Source organism: Asterias amurensis, chromosome 10 (assembly GCF_032118995.1).
Source record: "Asterias amurensis chromosome 10, ASM3211899v1".
Classification (NCBI taxonomy): Eukaryota; Metazoa; Echinodermata; class Asteroidea; order Forcipulatida; family Asteriidae; genus Asterias; species Asterias amurensis.
In genome coordinates, this window is record NC_092657.1 from 6,661,327 (window position 1) to 6,688,157 (window position 26,831).

The 26,831-nt window shown below is 40.1% G+C and overlaps 1 protein-coding gene and 1 long non-coding RNA gene across 2 annotated transcripts; one reads left to right on the forward strand and one right to left on the reverse strand.

Moving 5' to 3' along the window:
- The first annotated feature begins 1,142 nt into the window (after positions 1-1,142).
- Positions 1,143-18,644, forward strand: LOC139942884 (F-box only protein 30-like). Its single transcript, XM_071939691.1, has 6 exons — positions 1,143-1,423; positions 3,761-4,737; positions 5,253-5,396; positions 6,293-6,448; positions 12,394-13,278; positions 14,156-18,644. Exons 2-6 carry the CDS (start codon positions 3,763-3,765, stop codon positions 14,375-14,377), a joined length of 2,382 nt encoding a protein of 793 aa, XP_071795792.1. The 5' UTR covers positions 1,143-1,423; positions 3,761-3,762; the 3' UTR covers positions 14,378-18,644.
- A 3,963-nt stretch (positions 18,645-22,607) lies between these two features.
- Positions 22,608-25,993, reverse strand: LOC139943214 (uncharacterized). The gene is made up of 3 exons (XR_011786772.1): positions 25,567-25,993; positions 24,732-24,808; positions 22,608-23,476 (listed from the first exon to the last, which is right to left on the reverse strand). It is a non-coding gene; the product is annotated as an uncharacterized lncRNA (long non-coding RNA).
- Between the last annotated feature and the right edge of the window lie 838 nt (positions 25,994-26,831).

The following is a 26,831-nucleotide window of genomic DNA, read 5'->3' on the forward strand; positions in this document are numbered from 1 at the left end:
AATAAAAGTTATTTAAATTTTAACCTTGGAACAGAATTTGTTGGTTATTAAAATGACATCCATTTATATCAGAAACATTGATATTTAACAACCCTAGAAGCAATGTTGTAAACCCTACTAATTCCTTTTTAAAATAAAATGTAAATAAACAAAGAATCTGCAAAATGATTATCGACATTGTTCATAATAATAAAACGTATGCCTCGGGGCTCAATTTCACAAGGCACTATTATTCATCGCAAGACAATTTGTCAGTATCACCATAGTGATTTGTATTGTAACATCACCCTTTACTCAGCAACTACAACCCTACAACTGATTTGCAGTTAAGATTGTAGCTCTTTGTGAAACTGAACTCACGTTTGTCAGTTGGGGAGGAGTTAATAATGCTGGGTTTCGGGTCCTGGGGTGGATTTCACAAAGGTAGTCCCTAACTTAGGACTAGTCCTATAGGCAATAAAGAGATAAGGACTGGTTAGGATGAGCATAGAGTAAGGACAGAGATGGGATGAGCTACTGGTCCTATCTCTTAGCATTGCCTAGGACTAGGCCTAAGTGACAACTACCTTTGTGAAATCCACCCCTGGGCATTGATTTAACCATAGATCAACCAACAGTAACTTGCCACAGAGTGTCCAGGATTTACTATTTCGAAAATGGGGGGGGGGGGGGGGCTTGTGAGCCTGCCTCATCACACACAGGCCTATGCAAAAATGTTCCCTGGAGTTAGAATCACAATCGAACTTGTAAGGAAAACAAAGCAGCGCGTTGTCCTCAATTCAAAAGTTGTTCCTAGTTTTTATTTGTCATTTTTTTGTAAAAGAAGTAAAATGTTTGCAAAATTAGCGCGCTCCCCTCGGAGAACCCCGCCCCCTTTTTGTCGTATGCCTATTTTTAGCTCTTCTGCCCATCAAAATGTCAACAAAATCCTCCAGCTTTCCCTGGTATCCGCGCCGAAGTAATCGGTGTCATGCAGCGGGTATGGTGTTAGACTTCCATTCAAGTCTGAGACTGTGGTTATTTCTCTGCATCACACGCTCAACTCTCGTTTTCCTGAACCTAGGCCAATGTGACAGTGGTTAATGTGCAAGAGGGCGCTATATCAGGCGATCGGCTACACTAGCCTAGATCACACACTTGGAACCAAGTCTAGTATTAGGTTTGTTCACCAGCGCGGCGTGAATATGTGATGATGAAGAACACACGATAAAAACTTCATGTTGTGGCCGGCCGGCCAGCCAGCAGTAGAGAGACAGCGATAATCATGCCCGGAATTCCAAGAATTTCCCCTTCGACTTAATCGAGCCTTGCGCTCTGCAGTCGCATTCCTTGTCATTCGCCAGCTCTTCAGACGAAACAAAGGGACGTGAAGGGATCGCCTTGCTTGGTGTGTTGCTTGCCGGCTTTTGAAGTAAAGAAATAGGTAAGAAGTCTGATTATGCTGTTCTTTGTAAAGTAGACAGTAGTGTAGTGTGTGTTCTGATTGGAATGTTATTATTGTAAATTGACAAACAACTTTGTTTTGAAAGAATAGCTAGCCACGTATAGCACGTATAGACAGTTCAATTCGATTACACCACACAGACAGAGCATGGAGGAAGAAAATTGACAGAGCAAGGGTTTACTGTGTGTGTGTACATGCATGGTACATGTGTGGTACAACATTTTTTAACCATGCATTGGTTGGAATTTATTCTAATTTTTTACAGTACAAGTGAAGTTAGGCCTATATATAAGTATAATATTTATCATGTTTATAATTATATCTAATCATGGAGGTAGAAATAAAAACAGATTCTACCTCCATGATCTAATCTACGTGTAAATCTAGTTATAATTCATGATAATGCAGCAAGTACATGTTATTGTAGGCCTAATGATGTATTGTAAGTACTGGGACTAATTATTGACTGCTTCGAGGAGTGCTACCATTAATACTACTTCTTGGTTAAAACTAAGAAACCTGAGCGTTCTATTTTTCCGAGGCGGATTTCCCAAGCAGGAGACGAGGGAAAATAGGACGCTCAGCAGGGGATCAATGAAGGCATGGAGAGGTATAGCACAAGTAAAACTTTAAAAGGCAGTCAATATTGGTTTCAACACCCTACTTCTAGAAACTATAAATAAGGCTCTCCCGCTCACGGGGGAGTCTTCTGGTTTCTAGAAGTATCAACACCCCATCATACATGTACATGTATTGTAGGTGGGGGCTGGGGGTGGGGGGGGGAAGTCCCCACACATACATAAAATGTACCCTAAACCATGGAGGTAGAAATACCGCAGTCGTCTTTTTACAGGAATTTACATCATTGTATTTAATGCAACTGGAGCAAGGTAGGCCTAATGAACAATTAATAATAATATATTAATAATTTCCAATAATAGTAACCAGTTTTTACATGCTAAACATTCAAACAATCATACCACGTCATCTGAAGTTAAAAGTCTGCAAAGCATCACACAAATTTTTTGTTATCAAGACAGAAAAAAATTCAGCTTTTTTAGACATAGAAAAACCTGAACATGGGGAAAACACACGCAGTCGGGTAGGGATTGAAAACCCAATCCACATCTGGAGGCGAGTATCACAGTCATACCGTATCTTCTTCACAATGAACTTTCTCAACATTATAAAGGGAACTGAATCCCCCCCCCCCCAAAAAAAAAAGGGAACGAAAAAAGCTCACGTATTAAAATTTGATCTTGATATTTTATGTTAACAAGGTGTTAAGACCAGTTCATACTTCATGCGAAATCAGAATGCGAAGCAAATTTGAAGTGAATTTGACATCACAACACTCAAACAACACTGACATTTCGCAGCAATATTCGCAAGTAAGTTGAACAGAGAATTATTCATTGCGAATTTGCTGTCAACATTCGCATTCGTATAGGAATATGTTCGGGCTTCAATTCTACCCACACTGGTCCCTGGTGGTAGGCCTACCCCAAACTTTGGGTTTGCCGTAGCTTGTACAGTGACTAGCCAGCAGAACTCAAACCCAAACTATGTACATGTATTATAGGTCCTAATTTACAGCGTTCCGTGTCATGGGGTGACCTTTCTTCACAGACGACCTTTCACCGTATACGTAGTCAGTAGTGTTGTTGATTAGAAGAATCTTGATTTGGTATATATAAAAGAAATATTGACTGCTTAATAATCGGGGAACAGTTCAAATTACAGGCCCTCGGTGATGTCAAAACCATGGCTAATGCCCTCAGCTTCGCTTTGGGCATAGTCATGATTTTGAAATCACCTTTGGCCTATAATTTCAACTCTGCCCCTCACTCAGTCATTGCCTCTCACGCAGTCAATACAATGTATTTCAATATTGAATAACCACTTTTGTTGCTATTCCACACTAACATTGGCAGCATGAGGTTTTTCTGTTTCAAATACATGTACAGCTTGGGCCTTTCTCGAACCTTGGCTTAAGGCTTACACTCGGTGTTCTGATGTTCGTGCAGTATGCGCTGTGCTACTTCCATGACTTCAGAAGGCAGGTGGAGGCCGAGCTGCTCACGCACGCAGCGCACAGAGCCTAAGCTAGAGGCTAAGCCCAGGTTTGAGAAAAAGCCCCTAATATTATTATAGGGAAACCTCATGAACGTGAAGTCCAGATTAGCACCCAAAGCAGCGGGTGGATTTTTGTTGCAAAGGCTGGTTTGGCTGGTGAACTGATCAAAGTCTGAAAGTGATAAAGGTTCCCCACAATTTTAAGTAATTAATGTGTTCTGATTCTTTTATACTATCAAGGGATGCCTTCATCGGGACTAGACAACCATGACCACTGTCAAACCTGCCATAACACCAGGTGCAACACGCGCCTCACATCATGCCACATGATACAATGTGAACTGGAATGTGGGGCTAGGTTCCACAGCTGTAAGGCAGTGGAACACCGCATGCTCTGCAGTAACGAGAAGGTCCAATGCATCAACTGTGGTTATGGATGCCCCATTGAGGTGCAGCGATCCAACATGTCTCAACATCTCAATGTCTGCCCTGCAAGCCTCGTCCACTGCACCATGGAGTGGAATCGCTGGCCGGTGTGCTCCAGCGAGCGTCAGTCCCATCAACCTGTGCAAGTCCTGATGGACTTCAACAAGGAGCAACTAGACATCGCCCTTGCTCTACGCGACCAACGCATGTTGACAAAGTCGATGCGAGCATCAATCCGCACACGGCAGATCTTGACCAACAGTCTGAACCGGCGTCATCCGGCCGTACCACTCACCAACCAGCACACCAACGGCAGCTCGGAGAAAGAGTTTGATGAGGAGAAAGAACTTGAAAACCTTCTACAGGATATGCATCAATGGGAGAATAAAACTGAGCAGAAGCGATCACGTAGCCCCGCTGGGCTGCGACAGAGCATCTGTGATGAGCTTTACCGTGCGAGTCAGGACACTGTGCAGCAACTCTCAAAGGCACTTAATGTTATGACTGAGTCATCACCTGTTCCTGAACTCCCCGATTTTAGTCTGGGATCCTCGGCATATCCATACATTCACTGTAAACACTGCGAGAGGCGCAAGGAACGTCTGGACCGCTTGTTAGATTCACGGGAGGCCATGAAAGAGGACAGCCAATCACAGCAGTTGTCTGAAAGCAATGAGCCAATCACTGATCAGAATACAGCGGGACATCATCTTGATGATGACGATGTGCATTTGACGATTATCAGGGAAACATTGGCGAGGGATTTAAAGAGCAAAGACCAGACCCAAGAAGTAAGTTGATTGATGTTCACTTTTTATTTGGTCAACCATTTCCCGAAATTTACTACTCGACAGTCACGGCTCAATAAGTCGCGAGTATGAGACACTAGTCTCGACTTATTTTTACTTCCTGATATATTTTATAGCATTTTAGTTTACAAAAACATGTTGTTTAAATGTCAACCCTGTTGGCCTGTTTTGGCTTGTTTCTCCATTAATACTATTTCAGACAAATGACTCAAAACCCGATCGAATCACATCTGCAGCAAACTGTGAATCTATCTGCCATAATGGAGTACTGTACACTACAGGATACGTGCCCTTGTGCCATCCAGCATGGGGTTTCTGAGTGCTAAGCTCTTGGCTCCAGCTTGGTGAGCGATATCAGTGAGATCTTAGAAAGGTCTAATAGGCCTACCGCCTCGAATATTATTTCATCACACACCAATTTTAAGCCTTCATTTTTATACTTTGCATAAAACCACTTTACTATTTTGATTTTTATCTCCCACACTCCCTCCCAAAAGCTTGCAGATCACAGGCACAGCTCATCAAGCAGTGAAGATAGTTTGACTGGATTGCCACTACCGGTGCTATTTGTCATACCGTCTAGTACAGGGGAGGTATCAGCAGCACCACTGTGGGGGCACTCAAAGATACAAGTGATTGAGGTATGGTATTAAAGGCAGTGGACACTATTGGTAATCACTCAAAATAGTTATCATCATAAAACCTTACTTGTTTTTATATGAGTAATGGGGAGAGGTTGATAGTATAAAACATTGTGAGAAACAGCTCCCTTTGAAGTGACGTCTTTCTTGAGAAATTTGATTTTGAGACCTCAAGTTTAGAACTTAAAGTCTCGAAATCAAGGATCAGAAAGTACACAAATTCATGTGACGGAGGGTGTTTTTTCTTTTATTATTATCTCGCAACTTCAATGACAGATTGAGCTCAAATTTTCACAGGTTTGTTATTTTATGCATTTGTTGAGAAACACCAACTGTAAAGACAAGTCTTTGACTATAACCAATAGTGTCCACTGTATTTAATAATGTATGAATATTTGTCATTGATTATTTTTGTAAAAAAGAGAACAGCTACACCATGCCTAGTACCTCTTCTTTCATTGTTTTTACACCAAATAATTTTGACTGGGATATTAAAGGGATCGGGCTATAATTGGTCTATGAAAAGCATTGGAAACTGTTTGTTATGAAATGCATATTATTATGGTTGGAAAGATGTTTTAAAAGTAGAATATAATGATTCACACAAATATGCCTTGAAGTTGCACGTTTTTCCTTATACGCCTTGAACTGTCAAATTTTGACTCCACAAAATGTACACTGTATATTTCCACTTGTAATACATCTTTCCAATCATGCATTTCATAACAAACGGTTTCAAACAGTTTTCATGGACCAACTCGCCCGATCCAAGGCAACGTGTCCCTTTAAGGTTGTATGCCATACCTGACCCTGTGCTTGTGTCATACATGACCACCATACAGTTAAAATTCAGTTTCTATTTTTGTTATTATTTTTTTAATGTAATCTTGCTCCAGCCTCCGAAGACAACATCTGGGTCCAGTGTAGCCTCCTCTCCAGCCACTGGGTCATCTTCTCCAAAACAAGCGTCTCTGAGTCTTGACTTGTCATTGGAGTCTATCACTAGGTACCAGGCCAAGCCGGATTCAATGTACACCTTCCTCTGTGCTCAGGTATGTAAGAAGACCAGTCAGACCTGGAAATACGTCACACTAGTAGTCTCTACTGTGGCTGTAGTTTTTTTTAAAGTTTGGCATTCCTGAAATAGACCGATCCATTAGTCTCCGCCCACGACGCACGTGTGAGCAGGAACACATGAGGTTCTCCAATGCCTTTCTGCACAACTCTGCCGCGCGCGCCAAGCATATGCGCACGCATGTCGGACCTTATTTGTCGGACCTTCGTTGCGTTGTGATTGGTCAATACGCAATGGGGCAGAGCTTAATGGATCGGTCTATTACACGGAGGCCACAGAGGCCACGACCTGCGATGCCCCTGCTCTTGGCCTTGGTGCCCCATCAAAAGTGTCCCATAGACTTTCAGATTTTACAATAGAAGTGCCCTTTGCAAAAAGAAAGTGGCCTTGCCCTTTCAAAGTTGAAACTCCATGCCTGAGGTTGGGTCTTCAGGGTTCAAATTTTACACTTGACTAGTGGCCCAAGGCAGTGACATTCAGCATGGGGCAGTTAAAGCTAGTGGACACTATTGGTAATTGTCAAAGACCAGTCTGCTCACTTGGTGTACATGTACATGTATCTCAACATTTATATATGAATAAAATAACAAACGCGTTGAAAGTTTGAGCTCAATTGGTCATCGAAGATGCGAGATAATAATGAAGGAAAAAACACCCTTGTCACATGTAGTTGTTTGCCTTATGGTTGATTTCGAGAACTCAAATTCTAAATCTGAGGTCTTCAAACCAAACTCGTGGAACTTTCTTGAAAACTATGTCACTTCAGAGGAAGCCATTTCTCACAATAATTTATACCATCAACCTCTCCCCATAACTCATCACCAAGTTAGGTTTGCTAATAATTATTTTGAGAATACCAAAAGTCCACTGCCTTTAATTCAAGATAGGACAAGTCCGGATGTCTTGTTTTTTTTATGTTTTTTTTTTTGTTCAACATCAAATGTCATTGTCAAAGTGTTTGAGTCTCACAAATATCTTTCAATCCTGCTGAGTATTACCGTATAACACAGATAGATACAGATATATTTTCTCTTAGTGTTGTTCAGATAAAACAGTTGAGATGATAAAACAATGTTTTTGTTTATATTCTAGTCTCTCCTCATTTTGATTCTGCAGCTGATTTCACGAAAGGCTAGAATTAATCCTAACTCTAGTTAGGACGAGTAACCCGTCCTAACTTAGAACGAGTTCAATGCGTCCTATGTATTTGAATACGGAACTGAACCCGTCCTAAGTCCTAAGATTAATCCTAAGTTAGGAAGAGTTTGGTGAAATCGACGGCTGGTCTTGTAGATGATACCCCGGTCCAGTAAAGATCCTGAGGCCATTTTTTTTTTTGATTACTTAGATAACGGATTTGTAAGCTACTAAAAACGGGCGGGGGGCGGAAAAAAAAAAAAAAAAAAAAAAAACAGGGGGATACGGAATTTCAAGCCCAGAAAATCGGGTGGGGAAAAAAAAAAAAAAAAAAAAAAAAAAAAAAAAATGCACGCGGGCGGCTTCTAAAACACGTACATATATACACAATTTATGTAGATAAAAGCAACCACTCACTGAATGAATGTCGCCAGTGTTTTAGGCCAAACAAAATGTTCGGTTTCTGGTCACTGACCGGCCCTTACTTTTACACCGCGACCCTAAATTATTCACATTTTCGGCTTGAAAAAAATTTATTCATATTATTTTTTAAACCGTGTCGAACAAAAAGTCAGACTTTCACCAAATTAACAAATGTTAGAACAAAATTGAAATAAAGACAAATTTACCGATATCTCCGTGATTTAAGGCCCATGATTTATTACTAATACGAAAAAGCAGCAAGATGCACCAAGCCTCGTCGTCGGCGGCCGCCATTGTGAACGAACCGGACACCTTGTAAATAAACAACTGTCAGTGCAGAAGGAAGCACACACGACACGCTGATGCTCTGCCCAAGTTCGCGCACACAGACCATTTGTTGACGCATCAATTGATTGCATGAGTTTGGGTCGTGAGCGGTCGATGCTCTCGTGGTTGTTACTAAATGGCCAAACTGTATGCACTTGGGCAAATAGTATAGTCTATAAACGGACTCACACTTTTGTACGTGAATGCATACCATTGGTCTGGTTTCCATCATACATCGGCCGCGATTTTTTTTTCTCCGTTGACACTGACTCACGCCGCGGTTTAATACGTGTACATGTGCATGTACATTGTACAGTACATGTATGTGTACATGTAGGGGTCTCGTTGTAAATTCCAGAAGAAAAAATCGCTAGTAATAACATTTACACGATGGTGTTTTGTACATGTACGCGATCGGTGGCACTGTTGTATGAAAGTGTTGTGTATTTTTTATTTTATTTTTTTTTTTTTCCCTACAAAATTAGATTTTTCGGGCGGGGATTTTTTAATTTTTTTTCAGAAACACGATTTTTTCGGGCGGCGATTCCCGTAATCCAAGTTATTAAAAAAAAATGGCCTGAGCTACGAGTCCTGTCTTGTTAATGATACCCCGGTCCAGTAAAGATCCTGAGGTACGAGTCCTGTCTTGTTAATGATACCCAGGTCCAGTAAAGATCCTGAGCTACGAGTCCTGTCTTGTTAATGATACCCCGGTCCAGTAAAGATCCTGAGCTATGAGTCCTGTCTTGTTAATGATACCCTGGTCCAGTAAAGATCCTGAGCTATGAGTCCTGTCTTGTTAATGATACCCTGGTCCAGTAAAGATCCTGAGCTATGAGTCCTGTCTTGTTATTGATACCCTGGTCCAGTAAAGATCCTGAGCTATGAGTCCTGTCTTGTTAATGATACCCTGGTCCAGTAAAGATCCTGAGCTATGAGTCCTGTCTTGTTAATGATACCCCGGTCTAGTAAAGATCCTGAGCTACGAGTCCTGTCTTGTTAATGATACCCCGGTCCAGTAAAGATCCTGAGCTACGAGTCCTGTCTTGTTAATGATACCCCGGTCCAGTAAAGATCCTGAGCTATGAGTCCTGTCTTGTTAATGATACCCCGGTCCAGTAAAGATCCTGAGCTATGAGTCCTGTCTTGTTAATGATACCCCGGTCCAGTAAAGATCCTGAGCTACGAGTCCTGTCTTGTTAATGATACCCCGGTCCAGTAAAGATCCTGAGCTATGAGTCCTGTCTTGTTAATGATACCCTGGTCCAGTAAAGATCCTGAGCTATGAGTCCTGTCTTGTTAATGATACCCTGGTCCAGTAAAGATCCTGAGCTACGAGTCCTGTCTTGTTAATGATACCCCGGTCCAGTAAAGATCCTGAGGTATGAGTCCTGTCTTGTTAATGATACCCCGGTCCAGTAAAGATCCTGAGCTACGAGTCCTGTCTTGTTAATGATACCCCGGTCCAGTAAAGATCCTGAGCTACGAGTCCTGTCTTGTTAATGATACCCCGGTCCAGTAAAGATCCTGAGCTACGAGTCCTGTCTTGTTAATGATACCCCGGTCCAGTAAAGATCCTGAGCTACGAGTCCTGTCTTGTTAATGATACCCCGGTCCAGTAAAGATCCTGAGCTATGAGTCCTGTCTTGTAGATGATACCCTGGTCCAGTAAAGATCCTGAGGTATGAGTCCTGTCTTTTTAATGATACCCCGGTCCAGTAAAGATCCTGAGCTACGAGTCCTGTCTTGTTAATGATACCCCGGTCCAGTAAAGATCCTGAGGTATGAGTCCTGTCTTGTTAATGATACCCTGGTCCAGTAAAGATCCTGAGCTATGAGTCCTGTCTTGTTAATGATACCCCGGTCCAGTAAAGATCCTGAGGTATGAGTCCTGTCTTGTTAATGATACCCTGGTCCAGTAAAGATCCTGAGCTACGAGTCCTGTCTTGTTAATGATACCCCGGTCCAGTAAAGATCCTGAGGTATGAGTCCTGTCTTGTTAATGATACCCCGGTCCAGTAAAGATCCTGAGCTATGAGTCCTGTCTTGTTAATGATACCCTGGTCCAGTAAAGATCCTGAGCTACGAGTCCTGTCTTGTTAATGATACCCCGGTCCAGTAAAGATCCTGAGGTATGAGTCCTGTCTTGTTAATGATACCCCGGTCCAGTAAAGATCCTGAGGTATGAGTCCTGTCTTGTTAATGATACCCTGGTCCAGTAAAGATCCTGAGCTACGAGTCCTGTCTTGTTAATGATACCCTGGTCCAGTAAAGATCCTGAGGTACCAGTCCTGTGGTCTTGTGGATATTTTTTTTTAAAAACTAGCCTTGGTCATAGTTTGGTCATCACCCTCAAAATAAAGTGTGTAATTTTTATCCAAAAGCCGACTTGTTAAAATAAAGATAGTAATAGTGGCAACCATGCGGTGAAAAGATTTGGTCTGAAGTACTCCAGGGGCCAATTTCATAGAGCTGCTTAAGCAAAAAACTCGCTTGCGCACAAAAATAGGTCGCTTATTTTACACATGTTACTGGCCAAAATTTCATGCCATATATACATTGCTTCAGACTGGTATTTAGCTGTTGTTTACTTAGCATAACAATTGAGTGGAAGCCTGGCTGGTAATCTGATTTTTACTAGGCAGGGATTTTTTCGCTTAAGCAACATTTTGTGCTTAAGCAGCTCTATGAAGTTGGGCCCTGATGATTAGAAATCAATAAAAGAAGTACTCCAGATGATTAGAAATCAATAAAAGAAGTATTCCAGATGATTAGAAATCAATAAAAGAAGTATTCCAGATGATTAGAAATCAATAAAAGAAGTACTCCAGATGATTAGAAATCAATAAAAGAAGTATTCCAGATGATTAGAAATCAATAAAAGAAGTATTCCAGATGATTAGAAATCAATAAAAGAAGTACTCCAGATGATTAGAAATCAATAAAAGAAGTACTCCAGATGATTAGAAATCAATAAAAGTATGTTTAAAAATTTGAATGTCCAAAGATCACTTGCAGACAACTTTTGGAAATTGTTGTTGTGTATGTTTCATTTAGCCTTTTTGAATGTACATATGTTCTTGCCCACTTCTCAGCGAGTTGTTACAAAAGTTAGATTTTAGATTTTAGAAGTTTTTGAAAAAAATATCTAGTGTTGTTGTACTCGCAATTTCTGCACTAGAATATTATTATTATTATTTATTTGACCAATACAAACAATCTAGTTACAATAGCACAAGACAGAACATTAACGGAAAAACAATTATAAAAAAGCAAGAAATGAGGAAAATAAATACATAATTAATTCAATAAATAAATAAAATGGTTAAATTAAATTAAATTAACTTAAATAAATAATTTGAAAAGGAAAACAAAAGCAAAAAATAAACACTATAAGAGGGCGGCTGAGGGCGGAGCATGCAGGAGGAAAACAAAACCAAGTGGGAAGGACAACCAGGAGGGATAAAAAACAATACAGTGGTATACAAATTTGTATTTTTCTATGTTGCTGTTGTGCGGACTTTAGTTTACCGAGTCGGTTTCCCATGTGGTTTACTTGATATTTAAAATAAATAATTTGCATCCCGTTAAGGTGATCCCCTGGCCGCTGCTTCCATGGCTGTATTGTATATATAGGTGTGATCCCTGCAGCTATATGACAAAGAAATTGACAAAAAATGGGGACCGCCAACAAACATGTACATGTACGTAGGGTTAGATACATGTAGCTCAGTTGGCATGTGAAACCGGAGGTCGTTGGGTCAAATCCCTCTCTAGTTGATTATTCTTTGCTGTACATGTGTTGCCAGGTACGTTTATCTTCCCCAAACCGCGACTGAAATTACCATGTACATGTATTGACCTAATTCATCTAACGCAACTCACTGAGTTACATGTAGATGTAATTTGAATTTAAAAATGGCAGACTGGGGGCAGCTGGTAATCAGTACAATGGGTCTATAATAGCAGACAATTTAATTGCACTTTATTTTTAAAACACTTAACTTTACTCTTTTTTAAATCCGTTTTCTGTAGGTTTTCAGAAGAGATGAATTTGCTTCCCACTTTGAAAATGTCCACAGCGACATTCACGGCGGTCTGAATGGCTGGCTGGAGCCACGCTGTCCTCTAGCACCATACGGTTGTACGTTCTCACAACGCCGTTTCTACCCTGGTGAGAAATCCGCCAGGGTCGTCCACAATGAGAATCTGGAAAGCTTTGGTGTGCGATTGGATGGGAACAGACCCATACCGATGGAGGAAATAACTCTGGCTGATGGACCCATCGAGATGGAATGGGTGGGTGTCACATCCAATGGAAAGGACAAGACAATACCAACCATTGTAAACGGGAATTCCCAGGATCAGAATGACAATCGAGGGTTCTCCGAGAACACCTTTAAAGCTATCACAAACAGTCACTTGAACATGTCCGAGAGAAACGGCAAGCTTGAAATGTCTTCCTCAAATGTTGAACTAAGAAACTCAGACCAGGTTGACCAATCAGACGGCTCCCTTCTCGAGGCCAACCAATCGGGAAGCAGCTCTTGTAAAGATGCTATGCAGACTGTGCAATTATGTGCCACAAAGCAAAATGGCGGTTTTGAGGCTGACACCAAAGATCAAATAAACGCTGTTCCAAACAGCTCAACGACACATTGTTCTGGCCAAGACAAATCAAACGTTAACAACACTTCATCCAATCAGAAAGTCAACGCAGATTCTGAGCCGGACTATCTGAGTGGCCTTCCCTCAGAGCTTCTAAGATATCTTACTCGATTTCTGGACGCCTTCAGTCTGTGCAACCTTGCAGTGACGTCCAAGTTACTGCGGCAGATATGCTGTAGTATTCTCGAGGAACGCGGCATGGTCATTCAACAGTGGGAGAAGCAGCGTGGACACTGGCAAGTGGCCTACAGGGTAAGTGTGTGGATATTGTTTCTATTCCAAGGGTATAACGCCAGCTCTGGACTATTGTAGGGTGTCGTTGCCTCTCCGATAAGAGAGCACCAAATTCAATAATAATACTACTAATAATAATACAAATTTATACCGCGCTTAATACTACGTTTCTAAGTTCAAATTCATGTTATGTACTTGTGATGACCATTTACTATGTACTTGTGATGACCATTTACTTCAAATCCCGGTCGTGACACTTTTGTCCCTGAGCAAGACACTTTACTATAATAATTGCTTCTCTCCACCCAGGGGTAAATGGGTACCAGTGAGGGCACAGTTGGTACTTGTGATTGATTTATCTGAGCAGGCTAGCGCAAATTTGGTGCGCATGCTTTTAACTCCCTTGGGATTTGATATCATGGTTTAAGGAATAAATTAAATGTCCCAGTGAACAGGTGTAGGCCTAATAATGTTGGAAGCGCTTTTCTGGTTTGAAAAACGCTGTATTAAAACTGGTTATTATTATTTAGATCACCTTCTTCTGGTAATCTTTGGATTGAAGTGAAAATAGGGAAATGTTGACATATTTTATTAGCTTTGAATCAGCTGGGGTGCTTCAGACAAAATTATTTCCCATGATGCTTACAATTTTGGAATTTCAGGGAGGCTATGACATGTATGAAGGGGGGGCCCCAACTTTTTGACCTGGGTGCCCTTTCAAAAAATTCCAATAGACTGTTTTAATAATTTTTAATGGAAGTGCCCTTTTCAAAATCAAAATCACCTTGCCCTCTTAAGACAATAAACACTTCAATAATAATATAACAAGTTCTTAAATTTGCATCGGGGTAAAGAATTTCTTAACTGTGACTTTGATTTACTTGTTACACTATAGGTATGGCATTTCAGCACCGCCTTCACACCCATCAGGAAGTGGGGTTTTGATGATTTCCCCAGTATGGCAGTTCACCTTAGTAAGTGCCCTTACAATGTCAAACACACGCAGACAGATCCAGTGCGGGTCATGATCAAACTACCACAGCCAGTAATACCCACTGCTGATGAATCGCTAGAGGTCAAAAGGTCACAGGAGGATCTCACTGAGGGGAGTGGCTGAGAGGCAAAAGGGGGAGATAGGAGTGGCAGTTGTTGATCTTGAACATGGTCTGTGGATCGAGTTTGAAACATTGGCTTCCTGTTTATTGTAGGCTGATAAAAACTGCTGGTTACCGGTTTGCTCCCTACGTCTTTGACCACTTGTTGCTATTCTACTATCGGGAAGCCAAGAAGTTGCCAACCACAGACAGCCTACCAAAAACTGCCTGGGGCCGATTTCACAAAGAGTAAAGCCTGCCCGGGTCATACTTCCTGCGAATGCGAAAGCGATATGAGTTCCGAATCAGCTCTGTTTATGCTGCGAATGTTTCGCAGCAGTTGAGCATATTTAAACTGATGCGAGTTATTTGTTGAGAGTTTGTGACATCAAAATTTGTATCGCATTCGCATTCACAGGAAATATAAACCAGGCTTTAATCAATCTAATAACTGCAAATCAATCGTAGTCGCTTAGTAAGTGTGATGTCACAATACAAATCACTATGGTGATACTGACACGTTGTTGTACGATGGACTTTATTGCTTTGTGAAATTGAGCCCAGTTGTACTGTTCTTCTGTTTTGACTTTATACGCAAGTGCAACACTTTTGGTCCCTGATAAATATATTTGTGCATGAGGTACAGTACGTCACAATGCTACCCAAAACGAGGCAATGGGCGCAACCACTGCAAGTGATGGGGAACGTGCGCCCAACGCCTCACTTTAGGTAAGAACTATGACGTCATGCATAAATATTAAGAGAGGCGTACTGGTGGGACTAACGGAGCTTGAAATATTAACTAGACCATAGACCACTGGTCTGAGTTTAGTTTAACTTTAGCACTGGGCCAGTAATCTCACTGACAAGTGTTCTTCCAATCTCATTTATTTTATGATTTACAAATTTGTAAAAGAGCTTTTCACTTCCAAACCTTAAAGGAACTATTACAGAATTAACTGCTTTTTGCTAACAAAACAGTTGCTGGCAGTGTAAGCACTTTATGCAAGCCACCATGTAAATGTATGTAAACTGACAAACCTGTAGAAATTTGAGATCGTTCAGGCATCTGGGTCACAGAAAAGTAGTGGAAAAAACCAATGGCACATTTTGCATGACATCTGTCAGTGTCTGTTAAAAAAAAAAAAAAAAAAAACGCTCACTGAGTGATAAAATGAAATTAGTTTTATGTATTTCTCATCAAATATGACATTTCAGACAGAAAGATTTGAAAGGGGATGTTTTCTACTATCATCATTAGACCGTGTAAGTTTTATGTAAATTTATCTGTGATCGTAGACGATTTTTTTTCTTACCAATTCCGTAACGTTCTTTTAAAGTTTCAGGAAATAGGAAAATTAGAGAACTACACGTACATGTATCTGGCAAGTAGACACACACATGGTGTTACCGCACACCAAATAAAGTGATACCTCACCATGCAATGCCTCAAAACCTTTTGTAGGGCTTTTAAAAGTAGCTCTTGGCTAGAAAAGCTGAGCCATAAGATCATTTATCTAGTGAAGATCTTCTTCTGTCAGCCAGGCAGTTGATTTCACAAAACGCTTGGATTAATCCTATCTCGAGTTAGGACAACGAGTAACTCATGTCCTAACTTAAATATTGGTAACTACTCAAAATAATTATTAGCACAAAACCTTACTTGGTTAAGAGTAATGGGGTGAGGTTGATAGTATAAAACATTGTGAGAAACGGCTCCCTCTGAAGTGACGTAGTTTTTGAGAAAGATGTAATTTTCCGCGTATTCGATTTCGAGACCTCAGATTTAGAATTTGAGGTCTCAAAATCAAGCATCTGAAAGCACACAACTTTGTGTGACAAGGTATTTTTTCACGATTATCTCGCAACTTCAACGACCAATTGAGCTCAAATTTTCACTGGTTTGTTATTTTATGCATATGTTGAGATACACCAAGTAAGAAGACTGGTCTTTGACAATTACCAATAGGTGTCGAGGGTCTTTAAGATGGGTTCAATTGGTCCTAATTTCCATTGCTGCTCGTCCTCAGTCCTAAAATTAATCCAAAGTTAGGAAAAATTTGGTGAAATCGGCGGCTGGCAGGTTACTTGGGTATTAATGGGAGGAAGTCAGCTGCCGATTTCACCAAACTCTTCCTAACTTAGGATTAATCTTAGGACTGAGGACGAGTAAAGTTTTGACCAATAGACATTAGGACGAAATTGAACCCATCCTAAGTTAGGACGAGTTTACTCGTTCTAACTCGAGATAGGATTAATCCTAGCATTTCGTGAACTCGGCTGCAGTTTTCTCATTTTGTGGAAGTTGAGCATTGTTCGTTCTTCAATGTTTCTCTCTGATTTGGGGATTATTTTTTTTCTTTTTCAAGTTGCAGACAGATGTGAAGTAGTTGAGTGAGTGCAATGAAAAATAGGGAAATATTTGACGGGTTTTTAAATTGTACTCAATCAGAATGTAATTCCGAGGAATGTGTGTAATATTAATTATATATTGAATGATTGGTTTGACGATTAGATTTAAAATTTGTCTAATGTATTTAGTGCCCAAGACCCATGCCATTCAAAGGGTGTTCCAGAGAACAAAACAGAAAACATTTCTTGTCCCTTTTATGGGCTCAATACGCCTACTTTTCTTTGAGTGTGATGTGACTTCCATACTGTTCATAGTGGTTTACCATCTAGCACTCTGATTGTCAGCAGTACAGCTTCTGTTTAGGAAGTCTAACCTACTACATTCGTTCTGAGAATAGATTTACCGACATGGGCCCAATTACATAGAGCTGCTTAAGCACAAAATTCTGCTTAAGCAAAATAATCCATGCTTAGTAAAATCAGAATACCGGCCAAGATTCAACTCCATTGTTATGCTAAGTAAACAATAGCTCAATACCAGTCACAAGCAATATATATGGCATGAAATTTTGGCCAGTAATATGTGTAAAAAAGCAAGCTATTTGCGTGCTTAAGCACATCTTTTGCTAAGCAGCTCTATGAAATTAGCCCCTGTTCAGTTGATAGCAGCTCTTTTTGAAATGGTCTCGGTCTGTGAATTTTTTTATCACCAACTTGTGTCTGGTCAGGGCCCCCATAACTCAGAGTCCAGTCTGACAGAACACTAAGCCACAACCACTCACAGCAAACAACTCCATAATGATCAAAATATAAAACGTTGTTCTTTGTAGCCAAATAAGCTTCACTAGATTTAAATAATTTATTGTACCAACAATATTTGAAGTATAAAAACTAACTTAAATAATATGTACAAATTCTATGCAATTTCGTTCTTGATAATGTATTGAAATGCTTGCCGTTATACAGGAGTAAGATTAACATGTAGCTCAATAAACTGTCAATTTTATTTCATTGTTTTGTATTTTGTTTGCCTCACCACAAGGAACTGTTTGAATTAGTGGCTGATGCTATGGCTGTGGCTAGCCGAACATGTTAGCATGCATTGAAGCATAGGCTGTTAGCAACAGTCTTACACTCTTAGCCGCTACTTCAGACATGGCACAAAGCCCTTACACCAGATAAATGTTATAGGCACTGCATACTACGGTGGCTGATCTCCGCCAACAACTAAACACTTTTTAAGTATGGCGTTATAACGCCCTATACGGCGTTATAACGCCCTAAATTATGGCGTTATAGCCCTAATTGAGTAATAGGGCGTTGTTATGCTGTAATAGAGCATTATAATGCTGTAAAATAGAGCGATATAACGCCGTAAATTTAGGGCGTTATACTGCTGTATAGGGCGTTATAACTCCATACCGAGATCAGCCACCGTTGTATACAATGTAGGCCCTATGTATTTGGTACTTTTCCCGAGTTATGCGAATCAAATTCACAGGAGAATCACGCATGTGGGATTCAAACCCACAACCATTGCATTGCTAGAGCAGATGTGTTACCACTAGACCACCGTGCTAGCCTGATGGCTCAATGCAGTTTGAGTACTTAGCAGCGGGTACTTCAACCATTGAGAAACTTTTAATTCTTGGTTTCTACCCTTACACCAATGTGTATTATCACTTAGGCCTATTTGTAACTTTGAACTGCCAATGAATTGCTTTTACGTAGGTTTGTACACTTACATTTATATGTCACTCGGCTTCTAAATACATATAGCTCTCGTGTTTCTCAGCTATATGAGTTGTACTTCGATTTTGAAAAAGTCATGTTTCTTTCGTGTTTTTCCCAAAACAACTGCACTTTTTACTGTAAACTCCCATTTGTAACAACTATTTAGAGCAACACTTTCCCTCCCCCATTCAATAGTATTGTACACGCTGCTCAATATTAAAACATGAAATTTAATTTTTGTGTTTTGGATTTTAAGAGTGATGTTGTTTAAATATTGCCCCTTTACCGACTGTTACTGGTTAAAGGCATGCACACTGTTGGTAATTACTCAAAATAATTGTTAGCATTTTATAAAAACTTACTTGTATTGGTAACAAGCTATCAAGCTATCGAGAGTGTTGTGTGAGAAACAGCTCCCTTGGAAGTAACGTAGTTAATGAGAAAGAAGTACTTTCCCACTAAAATATTTGAATGGATTTGGAGACCTCAGCTGAGGTCTCGAATTCAAGCATCTGAAATCACACAACTTCAGGCAACAAGGGTGTTTTTCTTCCATTATTCTCTCGCAACTTTGACGACCTATATTGAGTTCATATTTCCACAGGTTTATTTTATGAGTTATGTTCTGTTGAGGTACACCAAGTGAGTAGGGACTGGTCTTTGACAATATTACCAAAGGTTCCCAGTGTCTTTAACTTTAATAAGGACCATGCGCGGCATCTCATACTTTTTAGTTCTCTTGTAATTACTGTATGTTTACTTTAAAGTGCTGCGCTGTCTCTCTCTACCATTGCCGTTCTGCGGTCTCCATCGCTAGTTCGAGCGATATTGGTCATACCCACAGGTAACTCCGCACCCAAGGCTGTTATTAAAGGAACACGTCGCCTTGGATAGGTCGAGTTGGTCTTTGAAAAGCGTTTGTAACCGTTTGTTATAAAATGCATGATTTGAAAGATATTTTAAAAGCAGAATATAATGATCCACCCACACAAGTATCACTCGAAATTGCGTGGTTTTCCTGTTACCTCGTCAACAAACACGGTCGGCCATTTATGGAAGTCAAATTTTTGACTCCCATAAATGGCCGACCGTGTTAGTTCGCAAAGAAAAAGGAAAACCACGCAATTTCGAGGCAAATGTGTGTGGGTCATTGTATTCTACTTTTTAAAACATCTTTCTAACCATAATTTTTTTATGCATTTTATAACAAACGCTTTTCAAAGACCAACTCGACCGATCCAAAGCAATTGTTCCTTTAATGTTCTCTTTAACACCATAATTATATTCAATCGAGACGTTTCTGAGATTGTTTTCTTTTTCCGCAAACCTTGCATACAAACATTGCAAACAATCAAACTACACATACCCTTTTTTCGTTTTGTGTTAATGAAAGTTCAAGTATTTTCAAAATCCAAAGGGCAAAAATTGTACTGCTCAAATTGTAAGACTTATTGTTCTGTTTCTTTTGCCATTGCATTAGGCCTCTAAATGGCCTAAGATTGCACCACGGGCTTTACAATCTCATTCTCACTCTTTGACAGATGAAAATGCTGTTGCCCAAAAAGGTTCTACTGCATTTAAAAGCTCCGTACGTACTACGGAGCTTTTAAAGGGACATGCGTTCAGTTAAAAAATAACTGCGCCAAGAGGGTCCACGGTGACTTCTCTGATCAAAGGCCATTTTTGTCCAACATTTAATCAACTTTTGTATTATGCCAACTTAGAGCCAATTGTGTGTGGCCAACTTTGGTCCAACGCACGTGCTTTTAACGAAGGAAGATATACAAATCGTGCCGATGTTGGGCCAAACATAACTTTAGCAATATGGGGCCAACGCAAGGGTGCGTTCGATTTGTTTCCCTGGGTCGACCCCGGTCTGCCCCCGGTCGGTGCGTTCGAATAGCTTTGACGTCATTCAAGGGGCTCACCCGGTGTGGCGGTTTCAGTCTTCCGCCGTGTTCAGTTTCCCGGGTGACGTAGCCGGACATTTCAGCACGTTGTTCGAACGGTTTTAGTTTCCGGAGAGTAACACGGATGACTCAATACGGCACTAAACATGGACTACTTTCGCTTGTTGTGCGCAGGCATCGCATGACGTAATTGTTACCGTATTTGGTCATTCGGAAAACTGAACACGGCGGAAAGTTGAAACCGCCACACCGGGTCAGCCCCAAGTGCCCTGCTTGTGGCGTGGGTCACTTGGGGGCTGGCCCCAGGTGCATGACGTCACCACGAGAGGGGTGATCGTTCGATTAGCTCTTGTCAGGGGCTCACCTAGTGAGCACCGCGGTGTCGACCCAGGGAAGCTAATCGAACGCACCCCAAGGATAAAGACAGGTCCCTGCTGTCAGATCCAGTGGTTCCATCGTGTACAATGATACGTGCAGTAGGAAGAAACTGTAATGTAATTTGACTGCGTATCTCTATGTGAAATGAATGAGGTCAAAGGTGAAACTACACGCCGGTTTAGAGGCAGGTCTCTGGCGTTGCTCACGAGCCTCGAAAAGTGAGGGCGAGGGCCAACGTAGATAAGACCATCATAAAAAAAAACTGCGCCAACAGAGGGCCCACAGTGACTTCTCTGATTTTGCCAACTTAGAGCAAATTATGGTGTTTGGCCAACGTTGGTCCAATGAAGGAAGATACAAATCGTGGCAATGTTGGGCCAATGATTAAAACCAAGCCAATATAAAGCAATGTTGTTCTCACGTGGGGCATATCGTCGGCCCAATGTAATTCAACCGACACCGACCGTACCAACAAAACCATATAATAATGTGCCAACATTGGCCCAACGTGTGCTTGCTGTGCAACTGATGATTGACAAGAAGGCATGAAAACACGTTATTGCTACAAAGTGGGGAATTGAACCACGCGGTCTGTTCTAAAAATCCATTGTCAGGTTCTTCTGGTCCGCTTTATGTTCGTCAAATACCCCTGTAGACGACAAAACTACGAACATTATAATGCCCAGACCCAGAATCTACAAATAAAGCAAACATTTTCACCGTTTTGTGTAAACCTCGATCAAGTCAACAGTGGCAGCATGTTTTTTTTAGCAGCATGGGCGACTTCATCCCATGTGTTTTGTTTTATCAATAAGGGATAGGTTTCTAGCACCAAATGGTGTTTATATTGGGTTCAGACCTCGAAGGCTCTTATTACAAATAATATTGCAATTTTTCAGCATGTTCTAAAATATTTTAATTGCTTGAGTTTGAAAAAAGAGAAATTAACCGCAGCGAGACATGAACCAATGACCTCTGAAATTAACGTACAAGTGTTCTACCAACTGAGCTATCCAGCCCATGGTGGCGGTGTCCCTATTTGTCATCAGAAATTGATTAATAGGGACACAGCCAACATAGTGCTGGCTAGCTCATTTTGTTAGAGTGCATGTACGCTAATCTTAAGATTGCTGGTTCAAGTCTCACTCCAATTACTTTTCCATTGTTCAAACCCAAACTACTTTTAAAACTCGCACAATCTGTTCCCCTTGTTATTTGTTGCATATTTTAGTATGAGTGTCTCCACACTAATTTATAAGCTCAGCTCATTAATTTTTGCAATCGAGACATAGGAGGGTTGTTATAAGCAGCTGTATGTAGCTGGTTTCTACATAGTGAATTTTTTTTACACACAAAAATATTAAGTATAACAACAATATGAGATTTAGAATATGTTTTATTTGCATCAGGGATTATGAATATTTATTGTGGTTTTACCCATATAAACCGATGCGTGTGAGCCACTGTATTTTGGAACTTCTTTGAAAAAAAACCATCACAGACAAATTACTTGGGTGGTATTCGAAGCCATGACCCTTGCAACGCTTAGAAACTTTGTATTAAGCGCTATATAAATGCATGTTATTATATTATTATTTGCAATTCTAGAGCAGTGTCATAGAAACTAGTCTAATTGGCTCTAGAATTGCAAAGGTCATTGGTTTGAATCCCACCCGAGTAACATGCTTGCTTTTTTTCACAGAATTTGGTGGAAGTACTGAGTATGCTATTGACACATCAATGTATATGGGTCAAGCCAAAATGAGGAATAAGATTAATAAAAACAAACTATGGATAAAGAAATTACATTAATTCAAAGGTGTATCATTCATAACAAGGACATACTCAAAAGACAAGAAAATGATCCAAGAACACGTCATTTTACCTCAACTTGTTAAATTTAATGATCAAGTCAGAAATGAGACCTTCCACTTGGTACATATGTATTTAGGAAATTAAAGTGGGAGTTAATTTTGGCTGATAGTTGTGATTTTGGCTGATATGAACAATCTTCAAGATGATCACTATTGGTAAACTACTCAAAATAATTGTTAGCATAAAAACTTGGTAACAAGCAATGGAGAGCTGTTGATAGTGTAAAACATTGTGAGAAACGGCTCCCTCGGAAGTAACTTAGTTTCCAAGAAAGAAGTAATTTTCCACAAATGTGACTTCGAGACCTCAGATTTAGAATTTGAGGTCTCAAAATCAAGACATGAAAGCACACAACTTGGTGTGACAAGGGTTTTTTTCTTCCATTATTTTACCGCAACTTTGATGACCAATTGAGTTCAAATTTTCACAGGTTTGTCATTTTGTACATATGAATGTTGAGATACTCAACGTGAGAAAACTGGTCTTTGACAACTACCAAAAAGTGTCTATAAAACAGACGTTACAAAATATTTAACCTGCAATAGTTTTAAACCATGTAACGCCAAGTGGTTTTGTTTTTCAAAGTGAAAAGAATGAGATTTCCAATTTCTTTACTTCTTGTTCATCCCATCAAGTCTCTCCTAGACTAGTTTTTCTATGGATTGGGCTGGCACTTTTGCAATGGTGAAAGAAATGCGTTGTGGATTATCATCAGATAAAGTAAAAAGTGACATGCTATGATAAATAACCATGTACCCGCCCCGCCCACTTATGATCTTTTAGCTGCAATCCTCTCCATCGAATCTGTGATGTAGCTATAGGGCTGCGGTTTGGGCTTGGGATGTGCTGACCATTTCTTTTACCTGTGGAAACCTGGGAAAGGGAAATAATAATAATATGAGATCAGAAAAATACACCTTGGTTTGACAAGTTAAAGTGTTCTGGAGCTCTTGAAAATTGAAGAATTTTATTACAAGAGGATGTATTGAAATGAATATGTATGTTCCTAAGAATATCCTTTGGAAGGTTTATTTAGTTACTAGAGGTGTAGTTTGTTGATATAACAAAAACAACTGATTTTGGAAACAGCTTACTTTTACGAAACATTCAAGGATACACGCGCACATACTTGGGTGTTAAAATTGACACAAGATCAATGTCAAACAAAGATACATGTACAAACAACAACTTATTGTTTACATCATTGGGTGTTTAGCAACATGAAAATAACACTCATTTTTTGTTCCCTTGGATCGGTCGAGTTGGTCTTTGAAAAGTGTTTGTAACCGTTTGTTATAAAATACATTATGATTAGAAAGATATTTTAAAAGTAGAATATAATGATCCACACTAGTATTACGCGAAATTGGGTGGTTATCCTTTTACCTCATCGACTAACACAGTCGGCCATCTGTGGGCGTCAAATTTCTCCCATAAATGGCCGACCGTGTTAATTCGCAAAGTAAAAGGAAAACCTTGCAATTTCGAGGCAAATTTGTGTGGATCATTGTATTCTACTTTTGAATCATTTTTCTAACCATATGCTTTTTATTACAAACGGTTACGCTTTTCAAAGAACAACTCGACTGATCCAAGGCAACGTGTTCCTTTAATTTGGGTTATTTTTAGGGTCTCAATAAAGTGAAAATACATTGGTGTTAATTTTTTACACCCCAGTTTTTGCAGTGCATAAAGGCAAGGCATTTTCTGTCTATTTATTGGCAAGTTAAAAGTTTTAACTGTTTTTCTGTTTAGTCGTAATTTGGAATAAAAGGCATCCTAATTGTTACAATAAATGTTCTTTCAAAAACAACCTGTCATGCCCATTTTTGTTTTGATACTAGACTTGTTTAACCTGTATGAGTGACGTTTGTGAACAAACATCAAATTATGATTATTGTGTCTGTTCAGAAACAAAATTAACAGTGTATGCATTTAGCCTTCGAAATTAGACTGGGTTGAAACGTCAGGCCATTATCTATTTTGTGCATTCACGGTCGTTGTGGTTGATCAGTTCACAAGTAGCCTTAGTATATATAAAACAAGACAAGTTGCAAGGTCCTTGAATGCCATCCCTTCTTCATAGAACCTTCAGAAAGATTGTACCTTTGACAACTTTATTACTAACCGTTCTGAGTTAATGTCTGCATGGTCTAGTGACATTCCTTTCTCCATGGGTCCAAACAGTCTCTTTGCTGTGGTTTTCTTTAATATTGGCGTTGATCAATGAAAAGTGAAATTAAACACAACACATTTATGGTATGACCATGAGTATAAATTATGAAACCGTTTGTTTACACGACAAGGCATTTATTTATTCTTCCAAGTTTTTCCCCTCCATTTTCAGTTGTATTGTTTATTTTTTTCTAGAGGGTCCCTAGACTATGCCAGGGAGAAAAGGGTTTTCACACTGATGTCAGGCATGCAACTACATCAGCTGATATAAATTTTTTTTTATTCTCAGTACTTTCAATTGAAAAATATCGTACAAAATTTTGTGACATTTTGTAATTTCCTCCTTTTTGTTTAAGTTACAGTTGCATGCCTGTGACGACCATGCTGTGTGAAAACATAGGCCTTATTAACCGTTTATTTAGATTTTATTTTTTTATAATGAAAACAAAATTAATCAATGAGACCTTTCCAGCTATTTTGCAGGCATATTCTTTAGTACAAAAAAATTATAATAAAAAACCCCGAAACCAAGCTCTTTCTTAAAAAAACCCAGGATCAATAAGAAGCCCGTTTCATTATAATTAATTCTTTAATCCACTTTAAAACAAAAAAGAAGGAATATTTAAACATTATTTTCGTAATATCATCACTTGTGGAGGGGGGCCGATAAAAAGCATAGCTTGTCGAGAGTATGGACCCCTAACCTAACGAAAGCAATGAACTGAAGCAAAAATTAATACATAGGTGGAGAGAGCGAGTAAAATGCGAGTAAAACTTTAATAGCCTACCTTCTGGTGAATATTCTAGTCGTAAACTCTGGTCTTGACCACAAGTAGAAGTCTACTGGTAGATCTAGAACATGAACAGTGTAGTAAGTAAACAAGATCGCGGACAGGACTGTCATCAGATGTTTGACAAACTGGGACAGTTTTGAGTTAATGAATTTACACTGCTCTCGCATTGATTGGAACTCATCATTCGCATCAGCTGGATTGACCTAGCCTGCTGTGTACTTCCTTCTGATAATCTCTGTTTTGCACAGATTTCCTTCTTTTGTTGGCAGATTCCGATACTGCCCAGGTAACTTTCCTGTTCCTCACCTCTTCTTCATGGCCATTTTGATGCGCCGTCAAAAACGCATAATACACCCGCAGGTCCTTTCCCTACGGATAAGGTGCGGTGGTTGCGCACACTCAAACATGAAAACACGACGAAAAGCTCTAGACACAGATAACACGATCGACGTGTGTAATAAATCCATGCCATTGCAATAGCGCGTATCGTGTGTATACACCCATGCCATTGCAATAGCGCGTATCGTGTGTATAAACTCATGCCCCTGCAATAGCACGTATCGTGCGTATAATCCCATGCCATTGCAATAGCACGTATCTATATTTAGACTACGCCCTCCGGGGATGGTAAATGTAACAGCTATCGTCGCACTGTGTCAAAGGTAAATATGCTTGGCAAGCATTTTTCGTTCTTGCGTATGACGATACAGCGTCTTTAATGGAGTGTCACTGAATGGAGCAGTGCCATTACTTTTCATTTCAATCACAATATTCAACGAAGCATATAGGCCTAATGCACAAAGTAGACAGACATGACAGACCCATGGAACCGAGTTTAGTGAAAATTCACCCCCCTAAAAAAAAGGTCAACCCCCAGCGCACTGTGTTTATGCGGTGGGTTACTGCTAGCCTTGATCAAGGCGCTACAGCCAGCCGCGATCTGCAAAATCCCAATCCCCATCACTGAATTCCGCCAGCGCACCCCCATACAAAATACGTCTACATGTACAGCGTATGTACACTGGTAATGTCCATTTGTGTATGCACTGCATGCGTGTGCAGCGAACCGGGCCGGGGAACAGTACGTCAACAGCCTTGACCAAGGCTAGGTTTACTGCGGAGACGCTTTATATCTATACTGACTATACATAATATAAGGCATACTGCTTGCCTTGGACATGGACCAACCGAACTTATAAAACTCCCCATGCATGGATTTGTAGTTGATTATAGTTTACAATAGTAAATGGCGTTTGGCT